The following is a 22,893-nucleotide window of genomic DNA, read 5'->3' as shown; positions in this document are numbered from 1 at the left end:
GTGGGTCAGTTGGGGCCTACTATGCCTATTACGTTGTAAAAGTGAAAGCGAAACTTAAAACTACATGTTGTTGGTTTCACAATCGATGTGAACCTCCTGGGTGAAAGCCCTTTGTTTTGTTTGAATCTTGAAGTTTCTTTCAATTGAAACTCTTTTTTAGTGATTAGATATAATTAGTTCATTAGTAATATGAAAATAAAGTACATTTTCTTGTCAATATATGACCAAAAAACAGTTTAAGTGGGTTTTCGTTTGTACATTAAAGTAAGTGAAATCAGGATAAAATGATTTATAAAACCTTAACCAAAATAGTTTATCTTAACATTTTCACTTTAATACCCTAAAAATGACATAAAATGAATTAGGTTATCTTATCTCAAAATACAGTTTAACATCTAACCAGAAAGAGAAGCTAAAGCGCATAAAGATGTAAGATGATGCTAAGCTGATACAGGTACACTGGTACAGAACGAACAATAGACCGAAGGGTTGTGATAGAAAGAAGAGCTATAACTGAGATATACAGTATACTAAATAAACAAAATGTAAAGGAATTACTATGTGTATAACAAAACCTAATGAATATTATAAACAATACAATGGTCTGGTATGTTATTGACAGTATAAACAGTAAGACATGTAAACACTGTAAAATAGACACCACTGGATATGGTCAGACATATTACAATAGCATGTATGTATTTATATATTTGTTTATCTTTCTGTGCTTTCCAAGACAACAAAGTAAACCCCAACAACTGTCATGAGATGCTGCTGAAAGCTCCAGAAGAAAACCTTGTAAGTGGAACTTGAGTTAAGAATTCAAACTACTATTTTCAAGATCAAGAATGAAACAAATGATGAACCATTTTAAACCCGCCTCTGGCTATTTTATAACACACACTTTCTTCATCTTTCTTCATAAATCATTAAATATGATTAAGCTATGTTAAACTGTGTTCTCAATCATTCATTAACTATTTATACACCAGTCACAGATGCTTAATAGGAGGAGTTATTGTTGACAAATGCATTATTAACATTTAAAATATGCTTATATTTGCTTACAATTACATTATAATAGGTTATAAACAAGTCATCAGTGTTTATACACTGCTTAAAAATGCTTTATTATGGGCGTTAGAATGAAGCGTTACCAGTATGGGGAGTTTGATCTATTGTTTTAATGTGAAAACAAATGTACATATCACAGTTATTTGCCTTAGAAATATCATGCACATTCAACATAGTAAAAAATATACATATATGTATTTGTAACCTAAAGACATTTTTGACTTAAACGTTCGAGGAGCTCCTGATCATAAAACTGTAACTCTGGCTGATTTAAAGTTCCTTCTTTCATCCCTCAGAGTCCAAGCCCCCGACACACACACACTGATGCTGCATAGATTAACATCAGCTAATTAAAGGCTCTAAACTGTCGAGTGTATTCACACACAAATTCTCACGCCGAGCCTGTTTTCTTCAGTTGCTGGAGCAGGAATCAAAACAGACGGACACTTAACAAGTCGCTCATTCCAAATGCACCAAACCCCTGTCTCACATTTGTAAATGTCGTGCAAAGTGAGCAGGGCGGAGATTCTTCTGCATGTACATTTGAAGAGAGATGACAGCTCAACACCTGAAGCAATCTGTGGAGCTTAAAGGAACACTTCACCCACCCATTTGTGTATCAATTACTCGCCACTTGTTACCTTGAATTCTTGAAGACAACTTTCTTGCAAGCCTCCACAGTGAACAGAGAATCACAAAATGGAGAAAAGTCTTGATATAGTGAAGTAAATAGGGGTTGCATTTAATTGGCCCCCATTTACTTCACTTCTCTTTTCTCACTTTTCTTTGGTGAGAAATGGTGATTTTGTGGGTGAAGTATTCCTTTAAATCTCCTTGATTTAGCAAATAAAAGTCAAGTCAAATAAATGTTATTTATGTAGCCCAAAATCCCAAATGTGCCTCAAAAGAGACATTGCTCAACAGAGATATATTTGTTACAGATCTATATTTTTATGTAATGCTTTAATGTGACATCTATTTGCTTCAGTGTTTTCAATATTCTGGTTGTATTTGCTCATGTCTACACATTCAACTTCTGTGAAATCAGAATTTTTACGTTCCTATACTTTACCCAACTGGTTTGTTGGTTTTCAAAATGGATTAATATTGTACTTTGAGAAATATTAATGTTTTTCTACTAAAGTCTTTGTTTTCATTTGATAAAAGAAGCCACATGTTGTCAAAATGCAAGCAGCCATACAATTATTTGTCTGAATATAATCGCCTAAAATTGTCAAAGTGATGATTTCATTCAGATAATGTCTGATTTAACAATAAGTAAAAAAGAAAAGACATTTAACACAGGGATATCAGTAGGTGTTGGGAATCTGGTGTGTGAATTTAATTTAATTTAATTTAATAAAAAAAAAAAATCATTACTATTTTTTCTCCTCTCTTGTTTTTGAATACTTTTACTTCAGTTTACAGTTACTATCTGTTATTATATGTACATATTACTGAATTTGTTAAGGTTTAGGTTGTTGTAGTCAGAAGAAAACGTATTCAAAGCCAGCTTTTAGTACTTGACAGTTTGTGATACTTGGTGCCGTAGATACCCGGCTGATGCTCCTGAATCACCATATCATAGTAAAATAGACTCAAAGCCTTGTCAGTATGTGTCACTGAACTCTATAAACCTCCTCCTCCTCCTTCCTTTCTTTAACCCCTCACATACATCCACCACAGCCTCCCGTCTTCGTCCCCTCCTCATCTTTTGTCTGCCTTTCCCTCCAGAATTCCTGGCCAGAGACTCGAGCCTTCTCCCTCTGTGTTGTTGTCCATCTGTCGGCTGCCGGGCGGGCCTCCTACATGGGGCAGATGTTTACTCCTTCTCCCTCGACCTGAGCCTGGAGGTGTCGGGGGGTTGGTAGTGGTGGTGGTGGTGGTGGCTGACCGGTGGAGGGGTGACCTATACTAGGGGACAGTCTGCATTGACACTAGTGGGGACAATAAGAGGGAACAATGGGATGTATGGATGAACACCAGGGAGGTGATGGTGGAGGGGGAGCAGTGGCTGACTGACCGTCTCCATGCAAACATGCCCTTCATTCCTCTGTGAGAGGAGCGAGGAGATAGAGAGGAGGAAAGTCTGTGTGGTTACATATTTAACTTCACCACAGCAGGAGATGATCATTTATGGTGTTTTACATTTTAAAAAGTTTAACTGAAGTATGTTTTTGTGCAAAGAAAACATGTCAAATGCAGAGGTGGAAGAAGTATTCAGATCTGTTACTTAAGTAAATGTAGTAATAGATAGATAGATAGATAGATAGATAGATAGATAGATAGATAGATAGATAGATAGATAGATAGATAGATAGTAACTTTATTAATCCCAAGGGAAATTCAAGTTTCCAGCATCACAGTTCCATAGCGCAAAAACTTGTTAGTAAAAAGGCAGTAAAAAAGTTAGTAGTGCAAAGTACAAAAAAATATACCAGATATAAAAATACAAGATGAAGAAGAAAACTGTTAAAACTGAATATAGTGCAGAGTAACAACTGTGATACACGACTATTAAAAAAGTGAATATAGTTCAGAAGAGACTGTTAAAAAGTGAATATAGTTCAGAAGAGACTGTTAAAAAGTGAATATAGTGCAGAAGAGACTGTTAAAAAGTGAATATAGTGCAGAAGAGACTGTTAAAAAGTGAATATAGTTCAGAAGAGACTGTTAAAAAGTGAATATAGTGCAGAAGAGACTGTTAAAAAGTGAATGTAGTTCAGAAGAGACTGTTAAAAAGTGAATGTAGTTCAGAAGAGACTGTTAAAAAGTGAATATAGTTCAGAAGAGACTGTTAAAAAGTGAATATAGTGCAGAAGAGACTGTTAAAAAGTGAATGTAGTTCAGAAGAGACTGTTAAAAAGTGAATGTAGTTCAGAAGAGACTGTTAAAAAGTGAATACAGTGCAGAAGAGACTGTTAAAAGTGAGTATAGTTCAGAAGAGACTGTTAAAAAGTGAATATAGTGCAGAAGAGACTGTTAAAAAGTGAATGTAGTTCAGAAGAGACTGTTAAAAAGTGAATATAGTGCAGAAGAGACTGTTAAAAAGTGAATATAGTGCAGAAGAGACTGTTAAAAGTGAGTATAGTTCAGAAGAGACTGTTAAAAAGTGAATGTAGTGCAGAAGAGACTGTTAAAAAGTGAATACAGTGCAGAAGAGACTGTTAAAAGTGAGTATAGTGCATTATTATCCGTCCTGCAGACCGTCCTTCTAATACCACAGTGTACAACTACTCTGTTACAAGTAAAAGCCCTGCATTCAAAATTGTACTTAAATAAAAGTCCAAAAGTATTAGTACTCATTATCCAGAATGGCCTATATCAGAATTGTATATATTATTTTATTGGATTATAATTATTGATGCACTAATGTGTTCATCGCTTGTAAAGGTGGAGCTTATTTCTCACTAAATAATCTGCCAGGTAGCTTGTGAATCAATAAAGTCTCATCTTTATCCACGGAATTTATTTGTTGATTATATTTTGTTTTGTTTATATATATATATATATATATATATATATATATATATGAATATATTTTGTTTAATCCGCCACTGAAAAGTAACTAGTAATTAAAGTATCAAATAAATGTAGTGGAGTAAAAAGTAGAGTATCAGTCTTTGAACTGTAGTGGAGTAGAAGTATAAAGTAGCGTAAAATGGAAATATTGAAGTAAAGTGCAAATAACTCTTGTGTAAATGTACTTAGTTATTTTCCACCTCTGGTCAAATGTCAATACAACAGATCAGTTAAGTAACGTTTCGTCTAAATTTGGACCCGTAACCACCACAAAAAAGTGGAATGAAACTCATCTGTAAACTCACCAAAACTAGACTTTATAAAAGGTAACTGAGGTGTTTTCAACTTTACTGTAGTGACTCTAATCCATTTCTGCATCGGCTCAGGTTGCACATGCTTATCTTGAAAAACCTCTTATCAGAAAAGTCTGCCGGCGGGAAACCAGATATCCTGTGATAAGGCAAGAAGACAGCTGGGACAGTATTTTAAAGCAGTTCTTTTAATTGTAGTTACAGGTGCAGGTAGTTTTTCACCTTCTTGCTGAGAGTTAGACGAGGAGATCGATACCACTTTCATTAAGCTAAATGTAAAGCTACAGCCAGCAGGCCATTAGCTTAGTTTAGAGACCAGAAGCAGGAGAAAAACAGACTACCAACATGTCTAAATTTTACTAATTACAACATTAAATATATATATTTTTTAATCTGTACACAAACAGAAATATAAAAACCAATAAGTTGTGGTTTTACGGGAGGTTAAAGTGAAATGAAGATAATTTAAAACAACATTTGTGATCTTGTAGTCCAAACTAAATACACTGCACCACCACTATTTAAATATATATTGAAACTTCCTAGTTTTGACTCTATATGTATTTATGTTAGAGTACTGTTAATATTATTTCTGGTCTTCTTTATCAGAATCTGAAACACTTTATTGATCCCTGGGGGGCGTTACAGTTGCTCTTACATAAACATAAGAAATGTAAGAAAATAGAAATAAAGGAGTATATAACATGTAAATTATATACATAATGCTACAATATAAGCACAATATATGTAAAGACATATAAGTAAGTACTAAAAGCATGTACAAATAGTTTTGCATTAAGACGTTATGAAGCTTTTATCTGGGGTTGAAAGCTGCTATATAAATAAGTATTTATTTACTGACTCACTTTACCTTCAAGTGTCAGAGGGTTTAAATGAATGCTGCTGTTTTGGGCCAAACTTTGATTGTTGTGTGAAACAGAGTGTTTGTTTGTGCTTTTATTTAGTCAAAAACAAAGCTCATACAGGGTTACACAGGGGGGAACTACAGGGGGAAAAGAAAAGAAAAGAATGACAACGTTTTGGTGACGATGTCTGAAAGATGTTGGTACTTAAATTGTGAAAAGGACTATGGAGTTTGGAGTCAGTCAGCCACTGTTGGTCTGGGATATAATGGTACACAGTAACTTGTTGTAGATGAAAAGGTCAGAAATAGCCGTGAGAGAAACTATGATTACACGCTGCGGTGGAATGACGTCGGGAGACATTTTTCTCACCATGTTAATTGGGAGGGTGGTGTCATCAGTGTGTGGAGGTCTTCTCAGTGCTCGTGACAGTCTGGCTGCTCTGTAATGTAGCTGCCACTGAGTCTCGTGTTAATGTTAATGTTGCTGCACCTTCACATTTACAGATGAGACAAATGCAAACGCACGACTAAGTGTCCACTCAGCTGCTCATTGACCGTTCTCCCATCAGTACCCCGCTCTCAGTTTTAGGTTGTCTATTGTCTAGTATTGATAAGAAGATTCCCCCCTAACCCAGCGGTGGAAAGTACTTTCAAATACTGTACTTAAGTACAAATTTGAGGTACTTGTACTTGTGTATCTGAGAGGTACTTTGCTGATTAAGATTTTACATCCAAAATGTACGATCAGTTTATAAAGTATAACACATTGTTAGAGATTCAACTTATTAAATTTGCTCCCTCCCAACCAGCGACAACATTAAAATGCTGCTTTCATATTAATTTATTACTTCTACTAATAAAAGATATTAGAGCTGTCAAAGTTAACGCGATAACAACCCGTTAATGCAAATTAATTTTAACACCACTAATTTCTTTAAGGCATTAACGCAACATGCGATTTCTAGATTGTAGCGGGCTCAGTTTTAAAGCTAGAGTGATGATGTTTGTATCATATGAAACAAGAAAACCTAAAGAATCCATTGGTACCAACCATGTCATACTAGCGTGTTGTTAAGGAGGCGAAATAACGCTCCAAACGTACGATACATTTTGGCGAGGAAAAACTAATACAGCCATTTTTGAAGGGGCCCCTTGACCTCTGACCTCGAGATATGTGAATGAAAATGGGTTCTATGGGTACCCACGGGTGTTTCTGGACAATATTTGTCATTGTTTTGTGTTGTTGATCGATTTCCAATAATAAATATATACATACATTTGCATAAAGCAGCATATTTGCCCACTCCCATGTTGATAAGAGTATTAAATACTTGCCAAATCTCCCTTTAAGGTACATTTTGAACAACTAACTATTTTAATCGACTGACGGCCCTAAAGAATATAATAATTAATATTAGTAATATAATGCTAACAGGGGCCATTCTGCTGCATAGTGAGTTCTTACTTTTGTCATTTAAGTAGCTGATAATACTTCTTTACTTTTATTTAATAATTTGAATGCAGGTCTTTTACTTGTAACAGAGTATTTTTGCATTGTGGTATTATATTACTTTTACTTACAGTAAGTAAAGGATCGTATTACTTCTTTCCAAGAGCTTCAGAAACTCCATCTGGAAACTTGAAGTTAAACTGTATCCTCTTTACACTTTTAATGTATTTACTAAGCTACTATTTGTACAGATACTGTGTGTCTATCTTAAACTAACACTGACTTATGTGAAAAGAATTTCATTAGTTTTGGTTTCAGTGGAGAGTTGAAGTCACATGAGGGTCTAAAGGCGGCTTCAGAGGGTTTCTATGTTGACAACAAGAAGAGCGATACACTGAATACTTGTTGTTTCGGGTTAGAAAGGAGCTAAATGTAGTTGTAAAATTTCACAAAACTTCTGCAGTCAAAGAAAAGTCACCTTGAAAATGGCACTTCATACCTACAGTACAAAACTCTACTTGGCAGGTATGTGTGTGGGGGGGTGTAAAACCCTCCCTCCCTTGTAGCTACAACCTGTATCACAGCTGTAAACGGAGGAGGTTGTTGAGTATTGAGGCCGTCGGGGGGGGGGGAAAGCTTTCATAAGGAGTGTCCCAATTACAGGTTAGCACAATCCAGCACAACAAACTGCCTGCAGATAGTATCACACCGTGTTTAACTGAGTCAGGCTGCGAGATAAACAGAGATAAGATTAGCTCTATCAATGATACAAGGCAGTAATGAACGTTATCCACGCAGCACTTTTTATAGCAGTGTTAACAAAAGTTTAAAAGGTTGGGTTCTGCTGTATGCAGGTTGTTTGGGCTGGTTAGTAAACTAATATCCTTTTAAAAGAAAGAAGTTCTAGCTCTTATAAACAAATAACATTCTTACTGACACATTTTGAATCCAGTTTTAGTTTTTGTGTGTGTTTTTTGCAGCCATTGAGGTTGGAACCCTTTTTGCAATCGAGACCAGACCGAGACCGCAGTATGAAGAGTTTCAGACAAAACAATACAGAAATCAGTCAACAGATGAATTAGTATCATTATGTTATTAAATATTTATGGCTGCCGTTTCAACATTGTGAAAATGCAACACGTTCTCATACCAACTCGTCACAAACTGACGCTTTGTCAGACCCCTCTGCGTCACATTGCGGTCGCAGTAAACACGTGCTTAATGTTGTGAATTAAACAAAAACACTTACTTAGATTTAGGTAACGAAACCATTTAGTTAGGTTTAGGAAAAAACAACATGGATGGGCTTAAAATTACTACATTTTTACGGTGCAAATGTGATTTGACCTGGGACACAAAGGAACAGTTGATTGTAACTTGAAAGTGAAACTAAACAGACGGGACACAAACAGCGGTCTCCTGGATGAAAGCCTGTTGGACCCATGCACCTCCTCTCTCGCCCGTCCTGTGTGTCTCTTTTGCTCTCTGTGATACGTTACCACAGCACTTTCAGGGAGTGTTTACTATTGCCCACGGAGAGGTTTACATTGTAGTTAATGGAAAGCCCGGTGCGTCTCATATCGATACTAAAGGGTGCCTCGCGTGGCAGTATTGAACTCCAACGGCCTTTCAAAGTGTTGGTATTTGACGCCCTGGGAATGAGAACGGGCTGGAGAATGCCCCAGAGATCAAACTGGCGTCTTCAAATGTCGTTCCGTCCAACCAACAGTCCAAACATATTCTGTATACTATTATATAAAACAGAGAAAAGCAGCAAATTAGCCAGATAATTTCTCTCATGTTTGCTTAGAAAATATTAAGGATTAAAGCTAGTTGGTAATCTTCTTCAAAAACATGTTTTGTTATATTTGTCGAAATTCTCTTTACATCCCGACAGCAATCAGTAAATCAAATGCTCTGACAAAAAAAGGAAAAGCATCTGGTATCTGTGGCTGACACAGGACTGTAATAAACCCGTCCAATCATTTAATCTGGCCCAAATTAAATTGTTGTTTACGTCGGCCTGAAGGGACGGACTGTGGGTTAGGGTTAAACTTTTGGAGCTAGTGCTGCTAGCTACTTTGTTGGCAACACTGGGCTGGGTTTTTCAGTTGGATAATTTTTTTATTCTAGCCTACTCTTGCTAGTTTCTTAACATTACCAACCCTAGCTTTAATTGATTATCAACGTTGTTGCTGATTAATTTTCTGTAGATCAACTAATCGATTAATTATTGCAGCTCTAATACTGAATTCAGCCAGAGGTACCAAGTTCATCAGTTTTATTTCCTTTTGCAGACTGTGAGGTAATGATTGCAATATGAACTCTGTGAAATATGTTTGCAGAGAAATAAGGAATGCCTTTATAAGCCTAAATAATAATTAAGCTGACTTATGGACAGAGAGATGGCCAACCAACTCGAGAATAGAAAGCATAATAATGAGAGAGTGAATGAAGAGATGTTATTAAGTAAGTTAAAGTTAAAGTAATCAAAGACTGAGGAAATAATAATGGATCCTTATTTAGTATTTTATGGTATCATCAGTAGTTTTGGTACATCAACAGATTGTGAATCTTGTTATTTGTGTCTGTTGTTGTGATCTGGTGTAAAGAGGAAATCGTTTGGCAGTGGGGCGTCAGTGCAGGTTTGGTGGGAACAGAAGGTGTCAGGAGTTTTTTTCAGAGGTTTTATTCGGGGTGAGTCTCTCAGTCTCTCCCCCCCCTCCCTCTTGTCTCTTCTTTTCAGATGTGGGGTGTGGAGCCCGGAGTCTCAGGCCTGTGCTCGTACCTCTCCAGGGAAGTTCATTAAACTGCATTTACATTCGCGATGCAAATCACACAGATACTTTACCTGAACAAAGCCTGTTCCGGTGTACGCCGGTTCTTCCTCGAGCCAAAGGTCAGTCCACCCCCATGCTTACAACTCCAGGTTAACTAGAAATGATACTGAAAGACCTTCTCGTTGGAATACTAAAGCACTGTTGTTGTGCTAAAACGGGTGCTGCCTCTCTGAGAAGGTATCAGATCTGTATTACACATAACTGCACATTCAGCATTGTAAATACAACCAGGACTGTGCAGGAGAAACCTGGACTTCTGGTGGAGGAATTTAAAAACGAATCAAACGGAGAGTTGAGGGGAAAAGTTGCAGAACCACAAACATCACATAAACCTCAGGCAGATTACTCTGAGTTAACATCTGTGTGGTTGTGTCGGTTGGACTGCCTCAGCCGTCTGGTTGAACTAGTTACGGGCAGGTGTGTTCATGTTGGTCAGCAATGTTGTATTGACTTTACAAACATGAGTTTTGGCCCCTGTTTGCAGAGAAACTGGAGTCCTGAAGAGGAAGCCTGTAGTGAAACAGCAACACATGAAGGCCTAATCCAGAAGACATTAGCAAATTAGAAATAATTTATTACACAAAATACACTGAAACTAAACCGTTTGAAATAGATTGCTGCTTCATATGTCCCGTGCTTTAAATGAATGGAAACCAGAAGAAGCAGTGAGGATGGTATTGTTTTCTTCTCTAAATAAATTGTGACTCTTTATGACTGGTTTCTGGGACTGCAGTTGCAATTTGTTCTCACATTTGAGACAGGAAGTGACGTCTGATGTAGGAAAATATTTGTAAAACCTGCTTACTCCCACATCAACTCACACATGCGGCCGCAAATGCAAACCACACACATAACACATGATATGAAACTGATGCATCTTCTCCCAATCTCCATACCTTCTTTCACAGTTATAGCCTAAACATTAATACATTTAACAATCATTTAGAAAGGAAAAGAATGAGTGTGCTGCAGAAACAGCAAAAAGGAAGTATTCACCCTCTTACATCAGTGAAATACTGATTTGTCTGAGTCACTTTGTGTGGGAGGCGTACGAGCTTGTCTATTACCGGTATGCACGCACAGAGTTAGGTCACAATGTGCTTTACCAAAATGTCAGTGTGAGGAAATCCTGGGTACCCAGACATCTAAATTCAGGTGCTATCTAATCTTCTATACAATTATTTTAGTTTTCCCTTGAGTGTGTGAATAATAAAATCATTTAATGTGTCTTAATTTGTGGAATTACGGTATAAACAGGCTTGCGAGCACATACATTTTGTAGTTTAAAACAAATCAAAGGGAAGTTCTGCTAAACTCTGTCCACTTTGAGTCGTTTTTTCATCAGCAGCCAAGTCAATCTTATTCCACACATTTAAAGTAGCCTAACAAAAGTGTCTACTTACCTCAGGAAGTAATCCTATCCATCTATCCTATTGTGAGGATTATGCAATGACATTATGCAATAGAATATCTTAGTTCAGCTTGCGTGTGTGAACCTTAGTTTGGATGAATTACCACTGAGGAATGTCTTTATTTGTGGGCTTATATTATGTCTTTATTTGTGGACTTGAAAGGCAGACATTTTGTAATTTAGGAGAGTTTTTATGGCAGTAGAGTGATATTAAACCAAGAATACATTCAAATTGATTAAAAAAAACAACACATGCCATATCACTGGAAAGCCTAGGATGTCCTCTTTACAATACACCAGGGGTAGATAAAGTAGGTCAAAAGAGTGAGAGGATATGCATGTGGACAAAATGTCCACTACAGAGGACACATGTCAATGGACTGGGATTTTTCCTTGTTTTCTAAAAGGTGCTATATAAATAAAGCTTTACTTACTTACTTACTGCACAAATTTAAAATAAAAAAGCCATAAAGGCAGGTATATTTATAAGTAAAAATATGCATTTTTTTAATGCATTCATTGATTAAAAAATAAAGCCCACAGTTGAGAATCTGAGAACAAAAGATATCTGAGAAGAAAGATGAGAATCTAAAGGATTGTGTTTAAATAAAGCTTTACTTACTTACTAACTTACTTACTGCACAAATTTAAACAAAAAAAGCCATAAAAGCAGGTATATTTATAAGTAAAAATATACTATTTTTGATGCATTCATTGATTAAAAAATAAAGCCCACAGTTGAGAGTCTGAGAACAAAAGATATCTGAGAAGAAAGATGAACATTTTAAAGGATTGTGTCACATCCTCCTTCTTCCTCCTCATCCTCTGAGAGGACAACACTGTAGAGGCGTTCCGCGCTCTGATTGGTCCGCTGGATGTAACAACGGCGCTGATTGGCTGACAGATTGCCGCTCCGGAGCTGCTCTTTTGAACATAAATAGCAGCAGCTCCGGCCTCTTGTTCTCAGTGCATCATCCAGGGGGCTGTCAGAGAGTCAGAGAGTCAGAGAGACACTGAGCGCGGAGCTGCTGCAGCTCTCTGACACACAACAACAACTATGTGGCTTTAGTCATTTAACAACACCGAATCAAAGCTCTGCTGCACACGGAACCAGAGTCTCTTCCAGCCGCTTGTTTCTAATCGAACCGTTTTGTTTGGAGCATGTTTTCTTAAATTGTTGCAAGTTAGCTTCCGGGTTAGCTTCAAAATTTGTCCCTTTTTTCGACCCGAAATTCAAACAAAGCAAAGCAAATCCCGTCTGCAGGAGTTCACACAAACACATGTGAAGATGGAGGAGTCGGATGATGTTTTTGTCTGCACCGCCAGTCCTGTTAACAGCGTTTTGAAGAGCAGGCCCGACGACATCCCCGGGCTTTCCTCGTTCTCTCTGCCGGAGATGAGCGTCAAGACGCCGCACTGCAGGACCCTGTTCTCCCGCGGACCTGGAGCCGGCACCGTGCTGTCTCCAGTCACCAACCTGGCTCTGGACATGAACAACCTAGCAGGACTCGGAAGGTATGATGATTATTGTTCATTTAAGTGTTATTTCTTCTACTTTTATCCTCTTAAAGGTCCATATCAGCTCATTTCAGGTTCATACTTGTATTTTGTGTTTCTACTAGAACATGTTTACATGCTTTAATGTTAAAAAAACATTATTTTCCTCATACAGCCTGCCTGAATATGCCTGTATTCACCCTCTGTCTGAAACGCTTCGTTTTAGCGCATTTTGACGGAATTGCATTAACATTGCTAGTCAACAGCTTGGGTCCATGTGTACTTCCTGTCAGCTGATGACATTCACATACACTGCAACAGGAATAAACTGGGACACATTTACAATGTTTTACGTTTAAAATTATGTCAACGATCTATATATTGTATATTCGTGACATCACGAATGGACAGAAATCCTAACGGCTTGTTTCAAATGCAGAGTTTCTGAATACGGGCTGTGTGTTTTTCCCTGTGGATTGAGTGTTTTGGTACTTTCACAGTATTTATATAGAACTTAAGCCTGCTTTATAATAAAAACATGAAAATCTCACTTTTTTATAATATGGGACCTTTAACTGCAGCTGTTTTGTTTGCAACCCATAGATAAACCTGCGTTTATTACTAGCATGCAAAGTCTAATTCACTGTCCTCATCACTGATTTCTCTGTTCATTTCCCCCCCACAGCTTTTGTGATACACCAAAAAGGAGAAAGCATGCACCCCTTGAGAAGAATCCCTCCTTTGCTTCTGACGTCTCATCTGATGCTGGTGAGCCCCCCTAAAAACAAAACCTATTGTCTCTGCTAATTGATGCTTTTAGGACTGATGCCCAAAGGCGCATCTATTGCATCTCATTTCATAGTAATGTCCTTAAGATGGGGCCATGTTATAAATGTCAATGGTTGGTTTTTAGTTATGAAAATCAATTTGCAATTTTCATGCAAAAAATGCTAAACATTACCTTGTTCCCAGCATCTCAGTTATGTTAATTTGATACTTTTCTTTGTCTTATATGATAGTTAACTCAATATATTTGTGTTTCGGTTGGGCCAAACAAGCTATTTGAAAGTGTCGCCTTCAATAATGTAAATAATTGTTACCTGCAGTCCTATTTTGCACAGTTGCACTCAAACATCACTCCTTTTTTACCAATTGAGCCAGTCTATTGTGCAAAATCAAATCCAAATTTACTGGTATGTTGCTGTTTAACTGGTTTGAGTATGCAACATAAGATCAGATATTCCTTTATTAGTCCCGCAGTGGGGAAATGTGCAGTGTACAGCAGCAAAGGGGAAAGTGCAAAAAACAAGAAGCATCAGCTAACGCAGTAAAAAAGAGCTAAACAAAGTGAAACCAAATATGAACCATTTAAATAGAAGGAAGTATAAAACTAGGAGCATCACCAGCAACCATTCTAATCCATCAGTAATAGTCTGATTCTTGGTGCCAGTTTACCACCTGATGCTTATATTGATCTGTGATACCAAATCTCTTCCTTCAGGCCTCGGCATGGATCCCCCCAGCCCCATGGACGCTGTTGAAATGGAGGACACGTAAGTTGCACTGTCCTCGTCATGTCTGTTCTAATCAATCAGCCTGTGAGCGGTGCCCCTCTGCTTACCCCGACACCACCTCCCCCCACCTCCATCTCCACCTCCGCCCTGTGCTTGGGCTCAGCTGAGACAAGCACTATTTCTCATCTGCAGGATTATTGTTTCTACCGTTGGCTTTAAGATGATGGCATCACTCGATTTTTACTAAGAAGATTAGCTGATAAGGACACGAGAGCTTAACTTTCTTTAAGTTATTAAGTGGAAAAGACACAGAAGGGCCACACACTGTTCTTGAAAAACTTGCAGATCTGCTTTGTTATCTTGGCCCGTTTATCAGCATATCTCCAGTTTGCTAATCTTGGGTGGCCCTTTCTTAATTCTGAGTTGGGTGAGTCTCTGCAGACATCTGCCGCTGTCTGATGTGCGACTTCCGTCACAGCAGCATTTGGTGCCCAAGACCTCATTCACCTCCTTTACAGCTGCTCGGTTGCTAGGAGTTTTCCAGGTTGGGGGAGGACATGGCCTGCGCTTGGGTTTAATGATAGCACCCCCCCTCTGGGTTTTGGCACACTCTGCCTATGCACTGTTATTTCAATAGGAATAGGGGGGCTGGAGGTTTTTCTGCGTCAGGGCCATTGAAATGAAGGCACCCCGGAGAACAACTGCCCTCCCTTCTCCTGGTCTGCATTGAATGGGACACGCTCTCTCCTCGACAAACAAAGGGCTCTTGCAGAAAAGGGGTTGGCGGCGTTGGCTCCAGCAGGCATATGGTAGATTAGCTGATCTCTGCATCCCTTCTCCTGCCCTCCCTCCCCCCCTCTTAACACTGAGCTCTCCACTCATTTAGCATACAGGTGGGCATTACTCCAATGCAAAGACCACCTCTTGCCGCTATGCATTCACCCAACTTCCTCTCGTCCAACCGTTCCTCTCGCTTTCTCAATAGAGCTCCAGATTCTTTGTCTTTGTAGTTTATGAGCGTAAGGTGTGCCTTGAATGCCAATGAAGCCTCTTTCCTCGGCAGGTTTTATCATAAAGACGTGTTACCTTTCGTCGGGGCTGACATCATTTGTTGATGATTGATTAGTTGCTCAACATCAAAATGTACAGATAACAAAACAAGCAATTTGAAAACATTAAATGAGCTCTGAGAATTTTTTTTCAATGACATTAATCATTAGTTGCGGCCCTACTTTTCTCTCTTGTAAAATATTATTTCCGACCGTTTCAACTAATTTCATAATGTTTTGTGTTACAGATTTGAAAAGGCCATTCAGCAGTCGAGCAGAGTTGTCAACGAGTAAGTTTCTTTTCTAGTCAATAACCTAAAATCATTAATGGTGGTTATTGCCTCTCCTTATTTGAACCATATTGCTCTCCAAGGAATATTTTACTCCTCAAACTAAACAGCCCGTCTGCCTGTTGATTTGATTTGTATTGACCTGTTTCCTTCCTCTCCCTTTTATGAATTACAGCAGGATGCCAATTCGACGAATCAACTCTTTGCCAGTAAGTAGATTTGTCTTGTTTTTTTGTGTACAGCCCTGCATGTCTTATTTAAATTAGTCAAAACTTTGGCTGATGTTCAGGACTGACATGTGCTATAAGAAGTTGTCTGTCGAGCATCCATAAAGCATTTAATATTCCTATCTCAAACTATTCCTCTGGAGGAGTTTAAAGTAAGATCAGAAGGGATAGGAGGACAGCAAAAGGGAGTTTTAAAAGAATCCCAACTTGCTTTTAAGTATCACAATAAAACAAACCTCAAACTTGCAGCTGGATTTGAGTTACATTAAATATGAAAAACTGTCCTCAAGACAAATTCATGAGTGTGAAACATCCTCCAGTGTAAACCCACCACAGGACGGCGTGTTTACAGTTGCTGAGTCTCTGCTGACTTGGATCCCTCTTCTCTCCTCCTCAGCTCCAGCTCCAGGGTTTCAGTCCACATCTGAAGGGACAGGAAACAGATTCCCACCGCTATGGAATATTCGGACAGCAACCCCCCCAAATGAGCGCCTCCTCCAGCTCTCAACGTGACAACAAGGAGAACATGCCGGAGGTCAGTGATGCAGTTGGTGTCTTTGCTACAGTAGCAACCATAGAACTTACGTAATGCTCAGAAAACTGATTAGTTGCCATGGTGAAGGCATTGCATCATTTGTATTAAGTTATTATTAGAATAATATTGATGTCAATATCATTAGTTTTGAAACGGAGATTAACCCGAACACAGGACAAGAGATTTTTTTCTTCTGTATGTAATGAATGCCTGCAGAAATATGGTGTGTAGCTCAGCAACAGATTAGAAGCCACTGAGCTAGTAAAGTTGGGAAAGGGTTTGATTGTAAAAATTAGAGATGCTGTGAACTTCTTAAAAAGTTGAACATGGATTCACTCATTTAAAACTGTCCTTTCTTTTCAGGAGGGCTTTGAATTCAAGAAACCCAACAAGCCTGTGTCACGTTGTCGAGTGCGCTCCTTCAACAACGGTCAAGCAAAGGACACATTTTCCCGCCGTCCCAGCTCGGCACCGGCCCTCATGGTACGTGAACATGCAAAGAATCTGTCTGTTTTTGTGGACAAATACTGGTTCTAGAAAGATGCTGACACTAACACCTAATCTTTTCTGTCGTACAGTTTTCGTCACCTCCTCCAATCCAGCAGCTGGACTTCTTTGACTCCAGCCCCATGTTCCTGAGACGTTCCTCCCCCACTGCCTCTCTAAACGACGACGAGGACGACGGCTTCCTGGAAGTACTGGATGACAACATGGAGGTGAGTCACTTACACAGACATCCATAGAAATGATGCATTAGTTGACTGGATTTCTTAACAGATTCCTTTGAGAATATCCGAATCACTCGGGAGGATCTCTGTTTCTCGATCTCTAACTTCTTGTTACCTTGTGACCTGCAGAATGACTCTGGGATGCCGATGGGAATGGCCAGCTTGCTCACTGCCCCGCTGGTGGCCGACCGTACAGCAGAAGACTCTGTAAGTTTGTCTACTAAGAACAAAAGCTCTGTGGTCACTTTTATCTAAATGCAAATAACTAGTGAGACTTCAGCAGCAGTAACAGACGTTTGCTTTACTGTATGATTTCATAAGTTACATGTTGCCCTATGCCACATTTCATATTGAAGCTGAAATGTGTATTTTTGCCCAAAAAGTCTTACTGGGCTTATAGAGATGTTAATCATACTGTATTTATTAGGCATGTAATCTTAAACTCACAAAATGTAAATTTTAATTATTGAGTTTAATCATTTTTTTGTCCCCTTCAGCCCGTGATTCGCTGCCGGCCGCGTAGCCTGTTCCGCTCCCCGTCCATGCCCAGTCCGCTCCCGTCCCGTACCTGCGCGAAGCGTCCCGACTGCTCCGGAGACGAAAACACGCCGATCAGGGTGAAGAGGCGACGCAGCCTGGCAGGAACACAAGTCACCACCCTGGAACAAAACCCTGAATCCCCAAGAATGGTGAGTCCTCCTCACTGCCTGGTGTGACTGAGACCATCCCACCTGGTATAATTATTTTAATGACACCAGTGGTTACGTGATGGCAACAGGAAATTTGACAGTAATTGACAAATTGAAAAATAGTTTTGTGTAAGAAAGGTTAGAAGGTCGAGCTTGATTGTTTGAGTCAGAAAAGTCAAAACTTCTTTCTTAAATTGGTCACATCTGTTCTAACGTTTGTTGGTGTGACGCTAGAAATCATTTGATCACCTCTCAGAATGCAGAAGTGATCAATTTAGACAAAATCTCAAGCCTAAATCTGCAGGACGGAGACGAGTTTCCACTGACCATCTGTTACCTCCTTAGTGGAGGTGGAGAAATGTCTTCTGAATCATCCGCTGAGGCCGACTGGCTATTATCTCTGGCTTTACATACAATGTCGGATAACCTCATTTTCTCCTCGACTGCCTCCTTAAATGTTTCCCTCCTCTCCTTCAGAGCTGCTCTCTGCTCCAGAGGTCCAAGTCCTTCTGCCAGACCGACATTGAGAAGCTGCTGGACGGCGAGGACGGCTCTAATGAGCTGATAGGAGATTTCACCAAGGTAAGGAAGTCACTGCTGCGTTTCTGACACCATTAACTTGATGCTGTGAAATTACTCATCTAATCCAATTTCCTTTTTTGTCTTTCAGCCTTTCGTACTACCCACAGTGGAGGGCAAACATCAAGACCTCAAGTACATTACCCCAGAGACGGTGAGCAGAGGCATTTGGAGCTAACAAACACATTTAGTGTTTTGCTAAGTTATCGCCATATTTGAATATTAAATGGTGTTCTTTGTGGTCCTCAGATGGTGGCAGCTCTATCTGACCAGTTCAATCATCTAGTCGAGCAAGTCATTGTGATGGACTGCCGCTACCCCTACGAGTTTGAGGGGGGACACATCAAGGTGAGTGAGAATCTCTAAACAAGTTTGTGTTTTATACCTCAACACTGCAACTTACTGAGAAGCAATAGAAATACTTCAGTTTGATAGTATGTCTTTATGAACTTTCTGAATTAAGTGGTCGTGTCTGTCTTTGTCATCTCAGGAAGCTCTGAACCTGCACCAGGAGGACCAGGTGGAGGACTTCCTCTTCAAAGCGGCCATCGTCCCGTCCTGCCCGGACAAACGCGTCGTCATCGTCTTCCACTGCGAGTTCTCGTCGGAGCGCGGCCCTCGAATGTGCCGCTTCGTCAGGGAGCGAGACCGTGCCGTCAACGAGTATCCCAACCTCCACTACCCCGAGCTCTACATCCTCAAGGGCGGATACAAAGACTTCTTCCCTCATTTCCAGGTTAGTTTTGCTTCAGGTTCCTCTTAAGATGACACTTTGTCTGCCAAACAGCTGACGTTAACTAGCTTTCATCCTGCCGGTTTCAACATGGATTTGTTGTTCGCAATCTGGCGTTATTAGGGGGAAAATGAGGTGCATCCCAAACACATTTTCTATCGTCCCTTTGAAGACAGGGCGCCGTTAGTCTCGAGCCCTGACGTTAACCTGCGGTACTGTAGAAAAACAAGTACTGTCACATTTTCTGATTTGGCATCGACTTGGTACTGAAGTATTGGTTAGGATACTTGGTGTTTGATGTTTATGGCCCACTGAACACAGATGACCTATTGTTGGAGGACACATTTGAGGGACTTTGGGAAGGCAATTGATTCTGTAAGAGCATGTGACAGACGATGTTTTGAGCATTTCGATTTTAATGTTTTGGACAAAATAATGTTCAATATAATTTTGGAAAACATGGACTAAACCGTCTGTAAAGAGGTTTGACCATGGAAGTTCTTTCTAGACCTTACGGTTTGTTTATGTAACAAAATAAGCTCATGTCAAGGTCCCCTTACTATCTTTTTCTAAGCAGGTGTTCTTTGCTTGCCAGTTCAGAAAAGGCTTATAATAGGACCTTCAGTTGAAATGATTTTGTCAAATATAAATGGGTTATTTTGTCACGGCCTCAAGCCACCTTTTATCAGCGAGCAGTTCTCCCGTATAGTGGTGGTTGAATGAAACCCGTGATGTCTCTTTAGTACTTTGAACTTGTTCTCGTTCTCTTCCTGCAGTCACAATGTGAACCCCAGTCCTACCGGCCCATGCACCACGAGGACTTCAAGGAGGACCTGAGGAAGTTTCGCCTCAAGAGTCGCACCTGGGCCGGCGAGCGAAGCAAGAGAGACATGTACAGCCGACTGAAGAAGCTGTGAGCGCCTCCTCGTCCTCCCTAAAACACACCGCCTCCCCCCCCCCTGAACAGACTGAGTACAAACTCCCCTCAGAGCCCGAGGCCTCGCCCCCACCAACGAGGAAACACCTTTTGGGATTGGCCATCAGAAGGGGATTTTATAACGTCCCTAAAAGTTTCATTTAACTCTAGCAAAGTTAGTTATTTATGCAAATTTAACAAGTCGAAAGACATGAACGTTTGACCTGAAGCGGTCGCTGAGGTGCAGTGAACAGATTTCATTAAGAAGCAATGTGATCGTTTTTTAAAACCACTTGGACCTACTGCCTGTTTTACCTTTTATATGATGCTGGCACATTCGCAGCACAAATCACTGCCAGATTGCAATAATACAAACCAAACCACACACTGCCTGTCTGAAGTCTTTCAGTCTCCTCACTGGATGTTTTTTATTTTGCATGTGTCATGTTCCACATTATTTAAGCACTTAATTTAAATACCTTGAAATGGTGCTTTTTCTTTTGATACTTTTTATATGAATTTTTTTTTTTATGAATTGTTTACCCCCATTTATACATTTGTTTGTTGAAGTATGCCTTTCTCTAGGCGTCCCAAAATGCAAATTGGATATTTTAATGACGAGATTAATGCAGAGGTTACTTTTCTCCTTCCTGATCAGTTGGGTTTTTTTCTCGGTCAGAAGATACCAAAGCAAACAAACTACCTGTTAACTTTTGCAGTGAGATTTTTCTGATGCTGCAGGCTAGCGAGTGTGAGGATTTTTGATCTAAGAAAATATAATTGTTTTTTCATAATTTTAGCTTTGATTCCTTTTTAATTTTTCAGAGATAAAAACGTCTTCCCCTCTGCAGATCTGATAATGCTGGTTTATAATGAATGGGGTGGTTTGGATATTTTGGTACAGGCTGGTGGGGGAGCTGCTGAAATAAAGAGCCAATGTGTGTTTCAAATGTGACGTACAGTATCTTTATTTTATTTTTAATTTTGTTTGTGTGCTGTGAATGTGTTCTTGGGTAGTATTTTTAAAATATTCACACTTTTGACAGGAAGATGCAAAATTTCTGCGCAGATACTTGAATGGTTATTTTATTCGATGCCTCACTAAATAATGGAATATAAACCTGATTTTTGTGCAAAAGCTTACTTTAACAACAGAGACTCTACTCCTCAAATGATTGTCGAAGCACAATCGACTGTTGCCTAAATGATATGCAAATCCAACATTTACAAAATATTTTATCTTAATGTAAACGGGGCAAATCTGACCAGGCTTTCAATGCCAACTTTTAATCCTCTTTAGTTTTTGATATCTGTGCTACAGACATTTCTCCATATCAGGGACAAGACATGAGTTTATTGAATGAGTAAAACCAAGGTTGTGTTTTGAAATTACTCCCATTTGCTACATACTGTACAACAGTTGCTTTCTGTCATGAGTACAAAACTTAACCGCTATAGTGCGCCCTCAAAGATTCCCACAATGCAACAAAATATCTGTAGCTTGCAGGCTTTTTGCTAAAGTGCTGCAATGCAATTTTTAACATTTGCTGTGTGTAACATAATGCAACACTAAACCTGGTGATCATGACACCAAATGATTTCTAAATGGCTGATAATGTACCGCTCACTTTAATAAACTTGAGTTTTTATTATGCAGGGAACGTTTTTAATGATTTAAAATGATTAGTCGCTCGACGGGAAAGTTAATCGCCATCAATTTTGGTAATGATTTATTAAGCAAAGATGGAGGATTTTCTGCTTTACTGTTTTATATCATTGTAAATGCAGTATATAAAAATGTATTTGTAAGTTGCAGCCTTACTATACATATCATCCCACAATACAGGTTTAAAGATGACCTATTATGCTTTTATCCTTTTCCTTTAGTGTGTTTAGTTTTTGTATGTAAAAGGTCTGCAAAATTACAAAGCCCAAAGTCCACATCAAAGGGAGTTACTCTCCCAACACAGAAACACTGCTCCTGAACTGTCTGAAACACCTCGCTTGAAGTCCCGCCTTTTCTCGTGCAACGTGCTGATGTCACCAAGTAACACATTTGCATAAGGGCCCAGACACGCCAACCTGACATCAAAGAACTAACAGCAACAAAGGCCACCAGTTGAGTCGCCTCACGTCGCCTTTGTCTTGGCCAAAAAAGTTGCATGCGAACACACTGCAAAGATTAAAACTGACGGCCAGTTAGCACGTACGTTCTGCGCCTGCGTGAGAGGAAATAACTCACACCAGCAGGTGGCGGTAGTCTGTATTCATCATTCAAAAAGGGAAACCTGAAGACCGAGGACGGAGGATATATAAGCCGTTGTTGTGATACGTACATGAAACAAAGCAGCGTTTACCGACCATTTTCACACCACTCTCACCCATTACTTAGCTTCAATCCAGATGTCGTTGTGAAAATATCCGTGTATTGGAATGATCAGAGATGAAAAATGAGAAGAGCCTTCTGTGTTTTCCCCCTCTTGACTTTACTCGTTGGCTTGCTTTCCTCACGTCCGTTTCTCTTCTCATGCACTGATTTGTTTAAGCTCAACAGCCAATCAGTTATTTCTATCACCGACGGGCTCCGCCGCCGATTCAACGTGATGAATTGACCGAAAAAACTCTGACACAGGCAGACTAGAGCTGACGGTGTGGGACACACC

At 39.4% G+C, this 22,893-nt stretch overlaps 3 protein-coding genes across 4 annotated transcripts in view; 2 read left to right on the top strand and 1 right to left on the bottom strand.

The window, feature by feature from the left end:
* loxl3b (lysyl oxidase-like 3b) overlaps positions 1-22,893 on the bottom strand; it is a 372,166-nt gene that overhangs the window by 207,757 nt on the left and 141,516 nt on the right. The gene's annotated exons all lie outside the window — the stretch shown is intronic.
* sfxn5a (sideroflexin 5a) overlaps positions 1-22,893 on the top strand; it is a 152,454-nt gene that overhangs the window by 61,969 nt on the left and 67,592 nt on the right. The window lies entirely within an intron of this gene.
* On the top strand, positions 12,439-21,180 carry cdc25b (cell division cycle 25B). Of its 2 annotated transcripts, none has more exons than XM_074660283.1 (15): positions 12,439-12,988; positions 13,656-13,738; positions 14,472-14,523; positions 15,782-15,823; positions 15,999-16,032; positions 16,448-16,585; positions 16,949-17,068; positions 17,164-17,301; positions 17,443-17,520; positions 17,811-18,002; positions 18,480-18,584; positions 18,673-18,735; positions 18,831-18,929; positions 19,072-19,317; positions 20,091-21,180. In XM_074660283.1, exons 1-15 carry the CDS (start codon positions 12,762-12,764, stop codon positions 20,229-20,231), a joined length of 1,758 nt encoding a protein of 585 aa, XP_074516384.1. In that variant the 5' UTR covers positions 12,439-12,761; the 3' UTR covers positions 20,232-21,180. The 2 variants fall into 2 exon arrangements, with proteins under 2 accessions (XP_074516384.1, XP_074516385.1); XM_074660284.1 differs by having other exon boundaries at positions 12,440-12,988; positions 17,191-17,301.

This window comes from Sebastes fasciatus, chromosome 15, assembly GCF_043250625.1.
Source record: "Sebastes fasciatus isolate fSebFas1 chromosome 15, fSebFas1.pri, whole genome shotgun sequence".
Classification (NCBI taxonomy): domain Eukaryota; kingdom Metazoa; phylum Chordata; class Actinopteri; order Perciformes; family Sebastidae; genus Sebastes; species Sebastes fasciatus.
The sequence above is the reverse complement of the archived record's forward strand: the minus strand, read 5'-3'. Positions and strand labels throughout refer to the sequence as shown.

Bases quoted from the DNA above. Each gene is read 5' to 3' on its own strand.
- cdc25b (XM_074660283.1), top strand. From the start codon at position 12,762: ATGGAGGAGTCGGATGATGTTTTTGTCTGCACCGCCAGTCCTGTTAAC. The intron at 17,302-17,442 runs GTGAGTCACTTA...TGTGACCTGCAG, and splicing joins TACTGGATGACAACATGGAG to AATGACTCTGGGATGCCGAT. The intron at 19,318-20,090 runs GTTAGTTTTGCT...CTCTTCCTGCAG, and splicing joins ACTTCTTCCCTCATTTCCAG to TCACAATGTGAACCCCAGTC.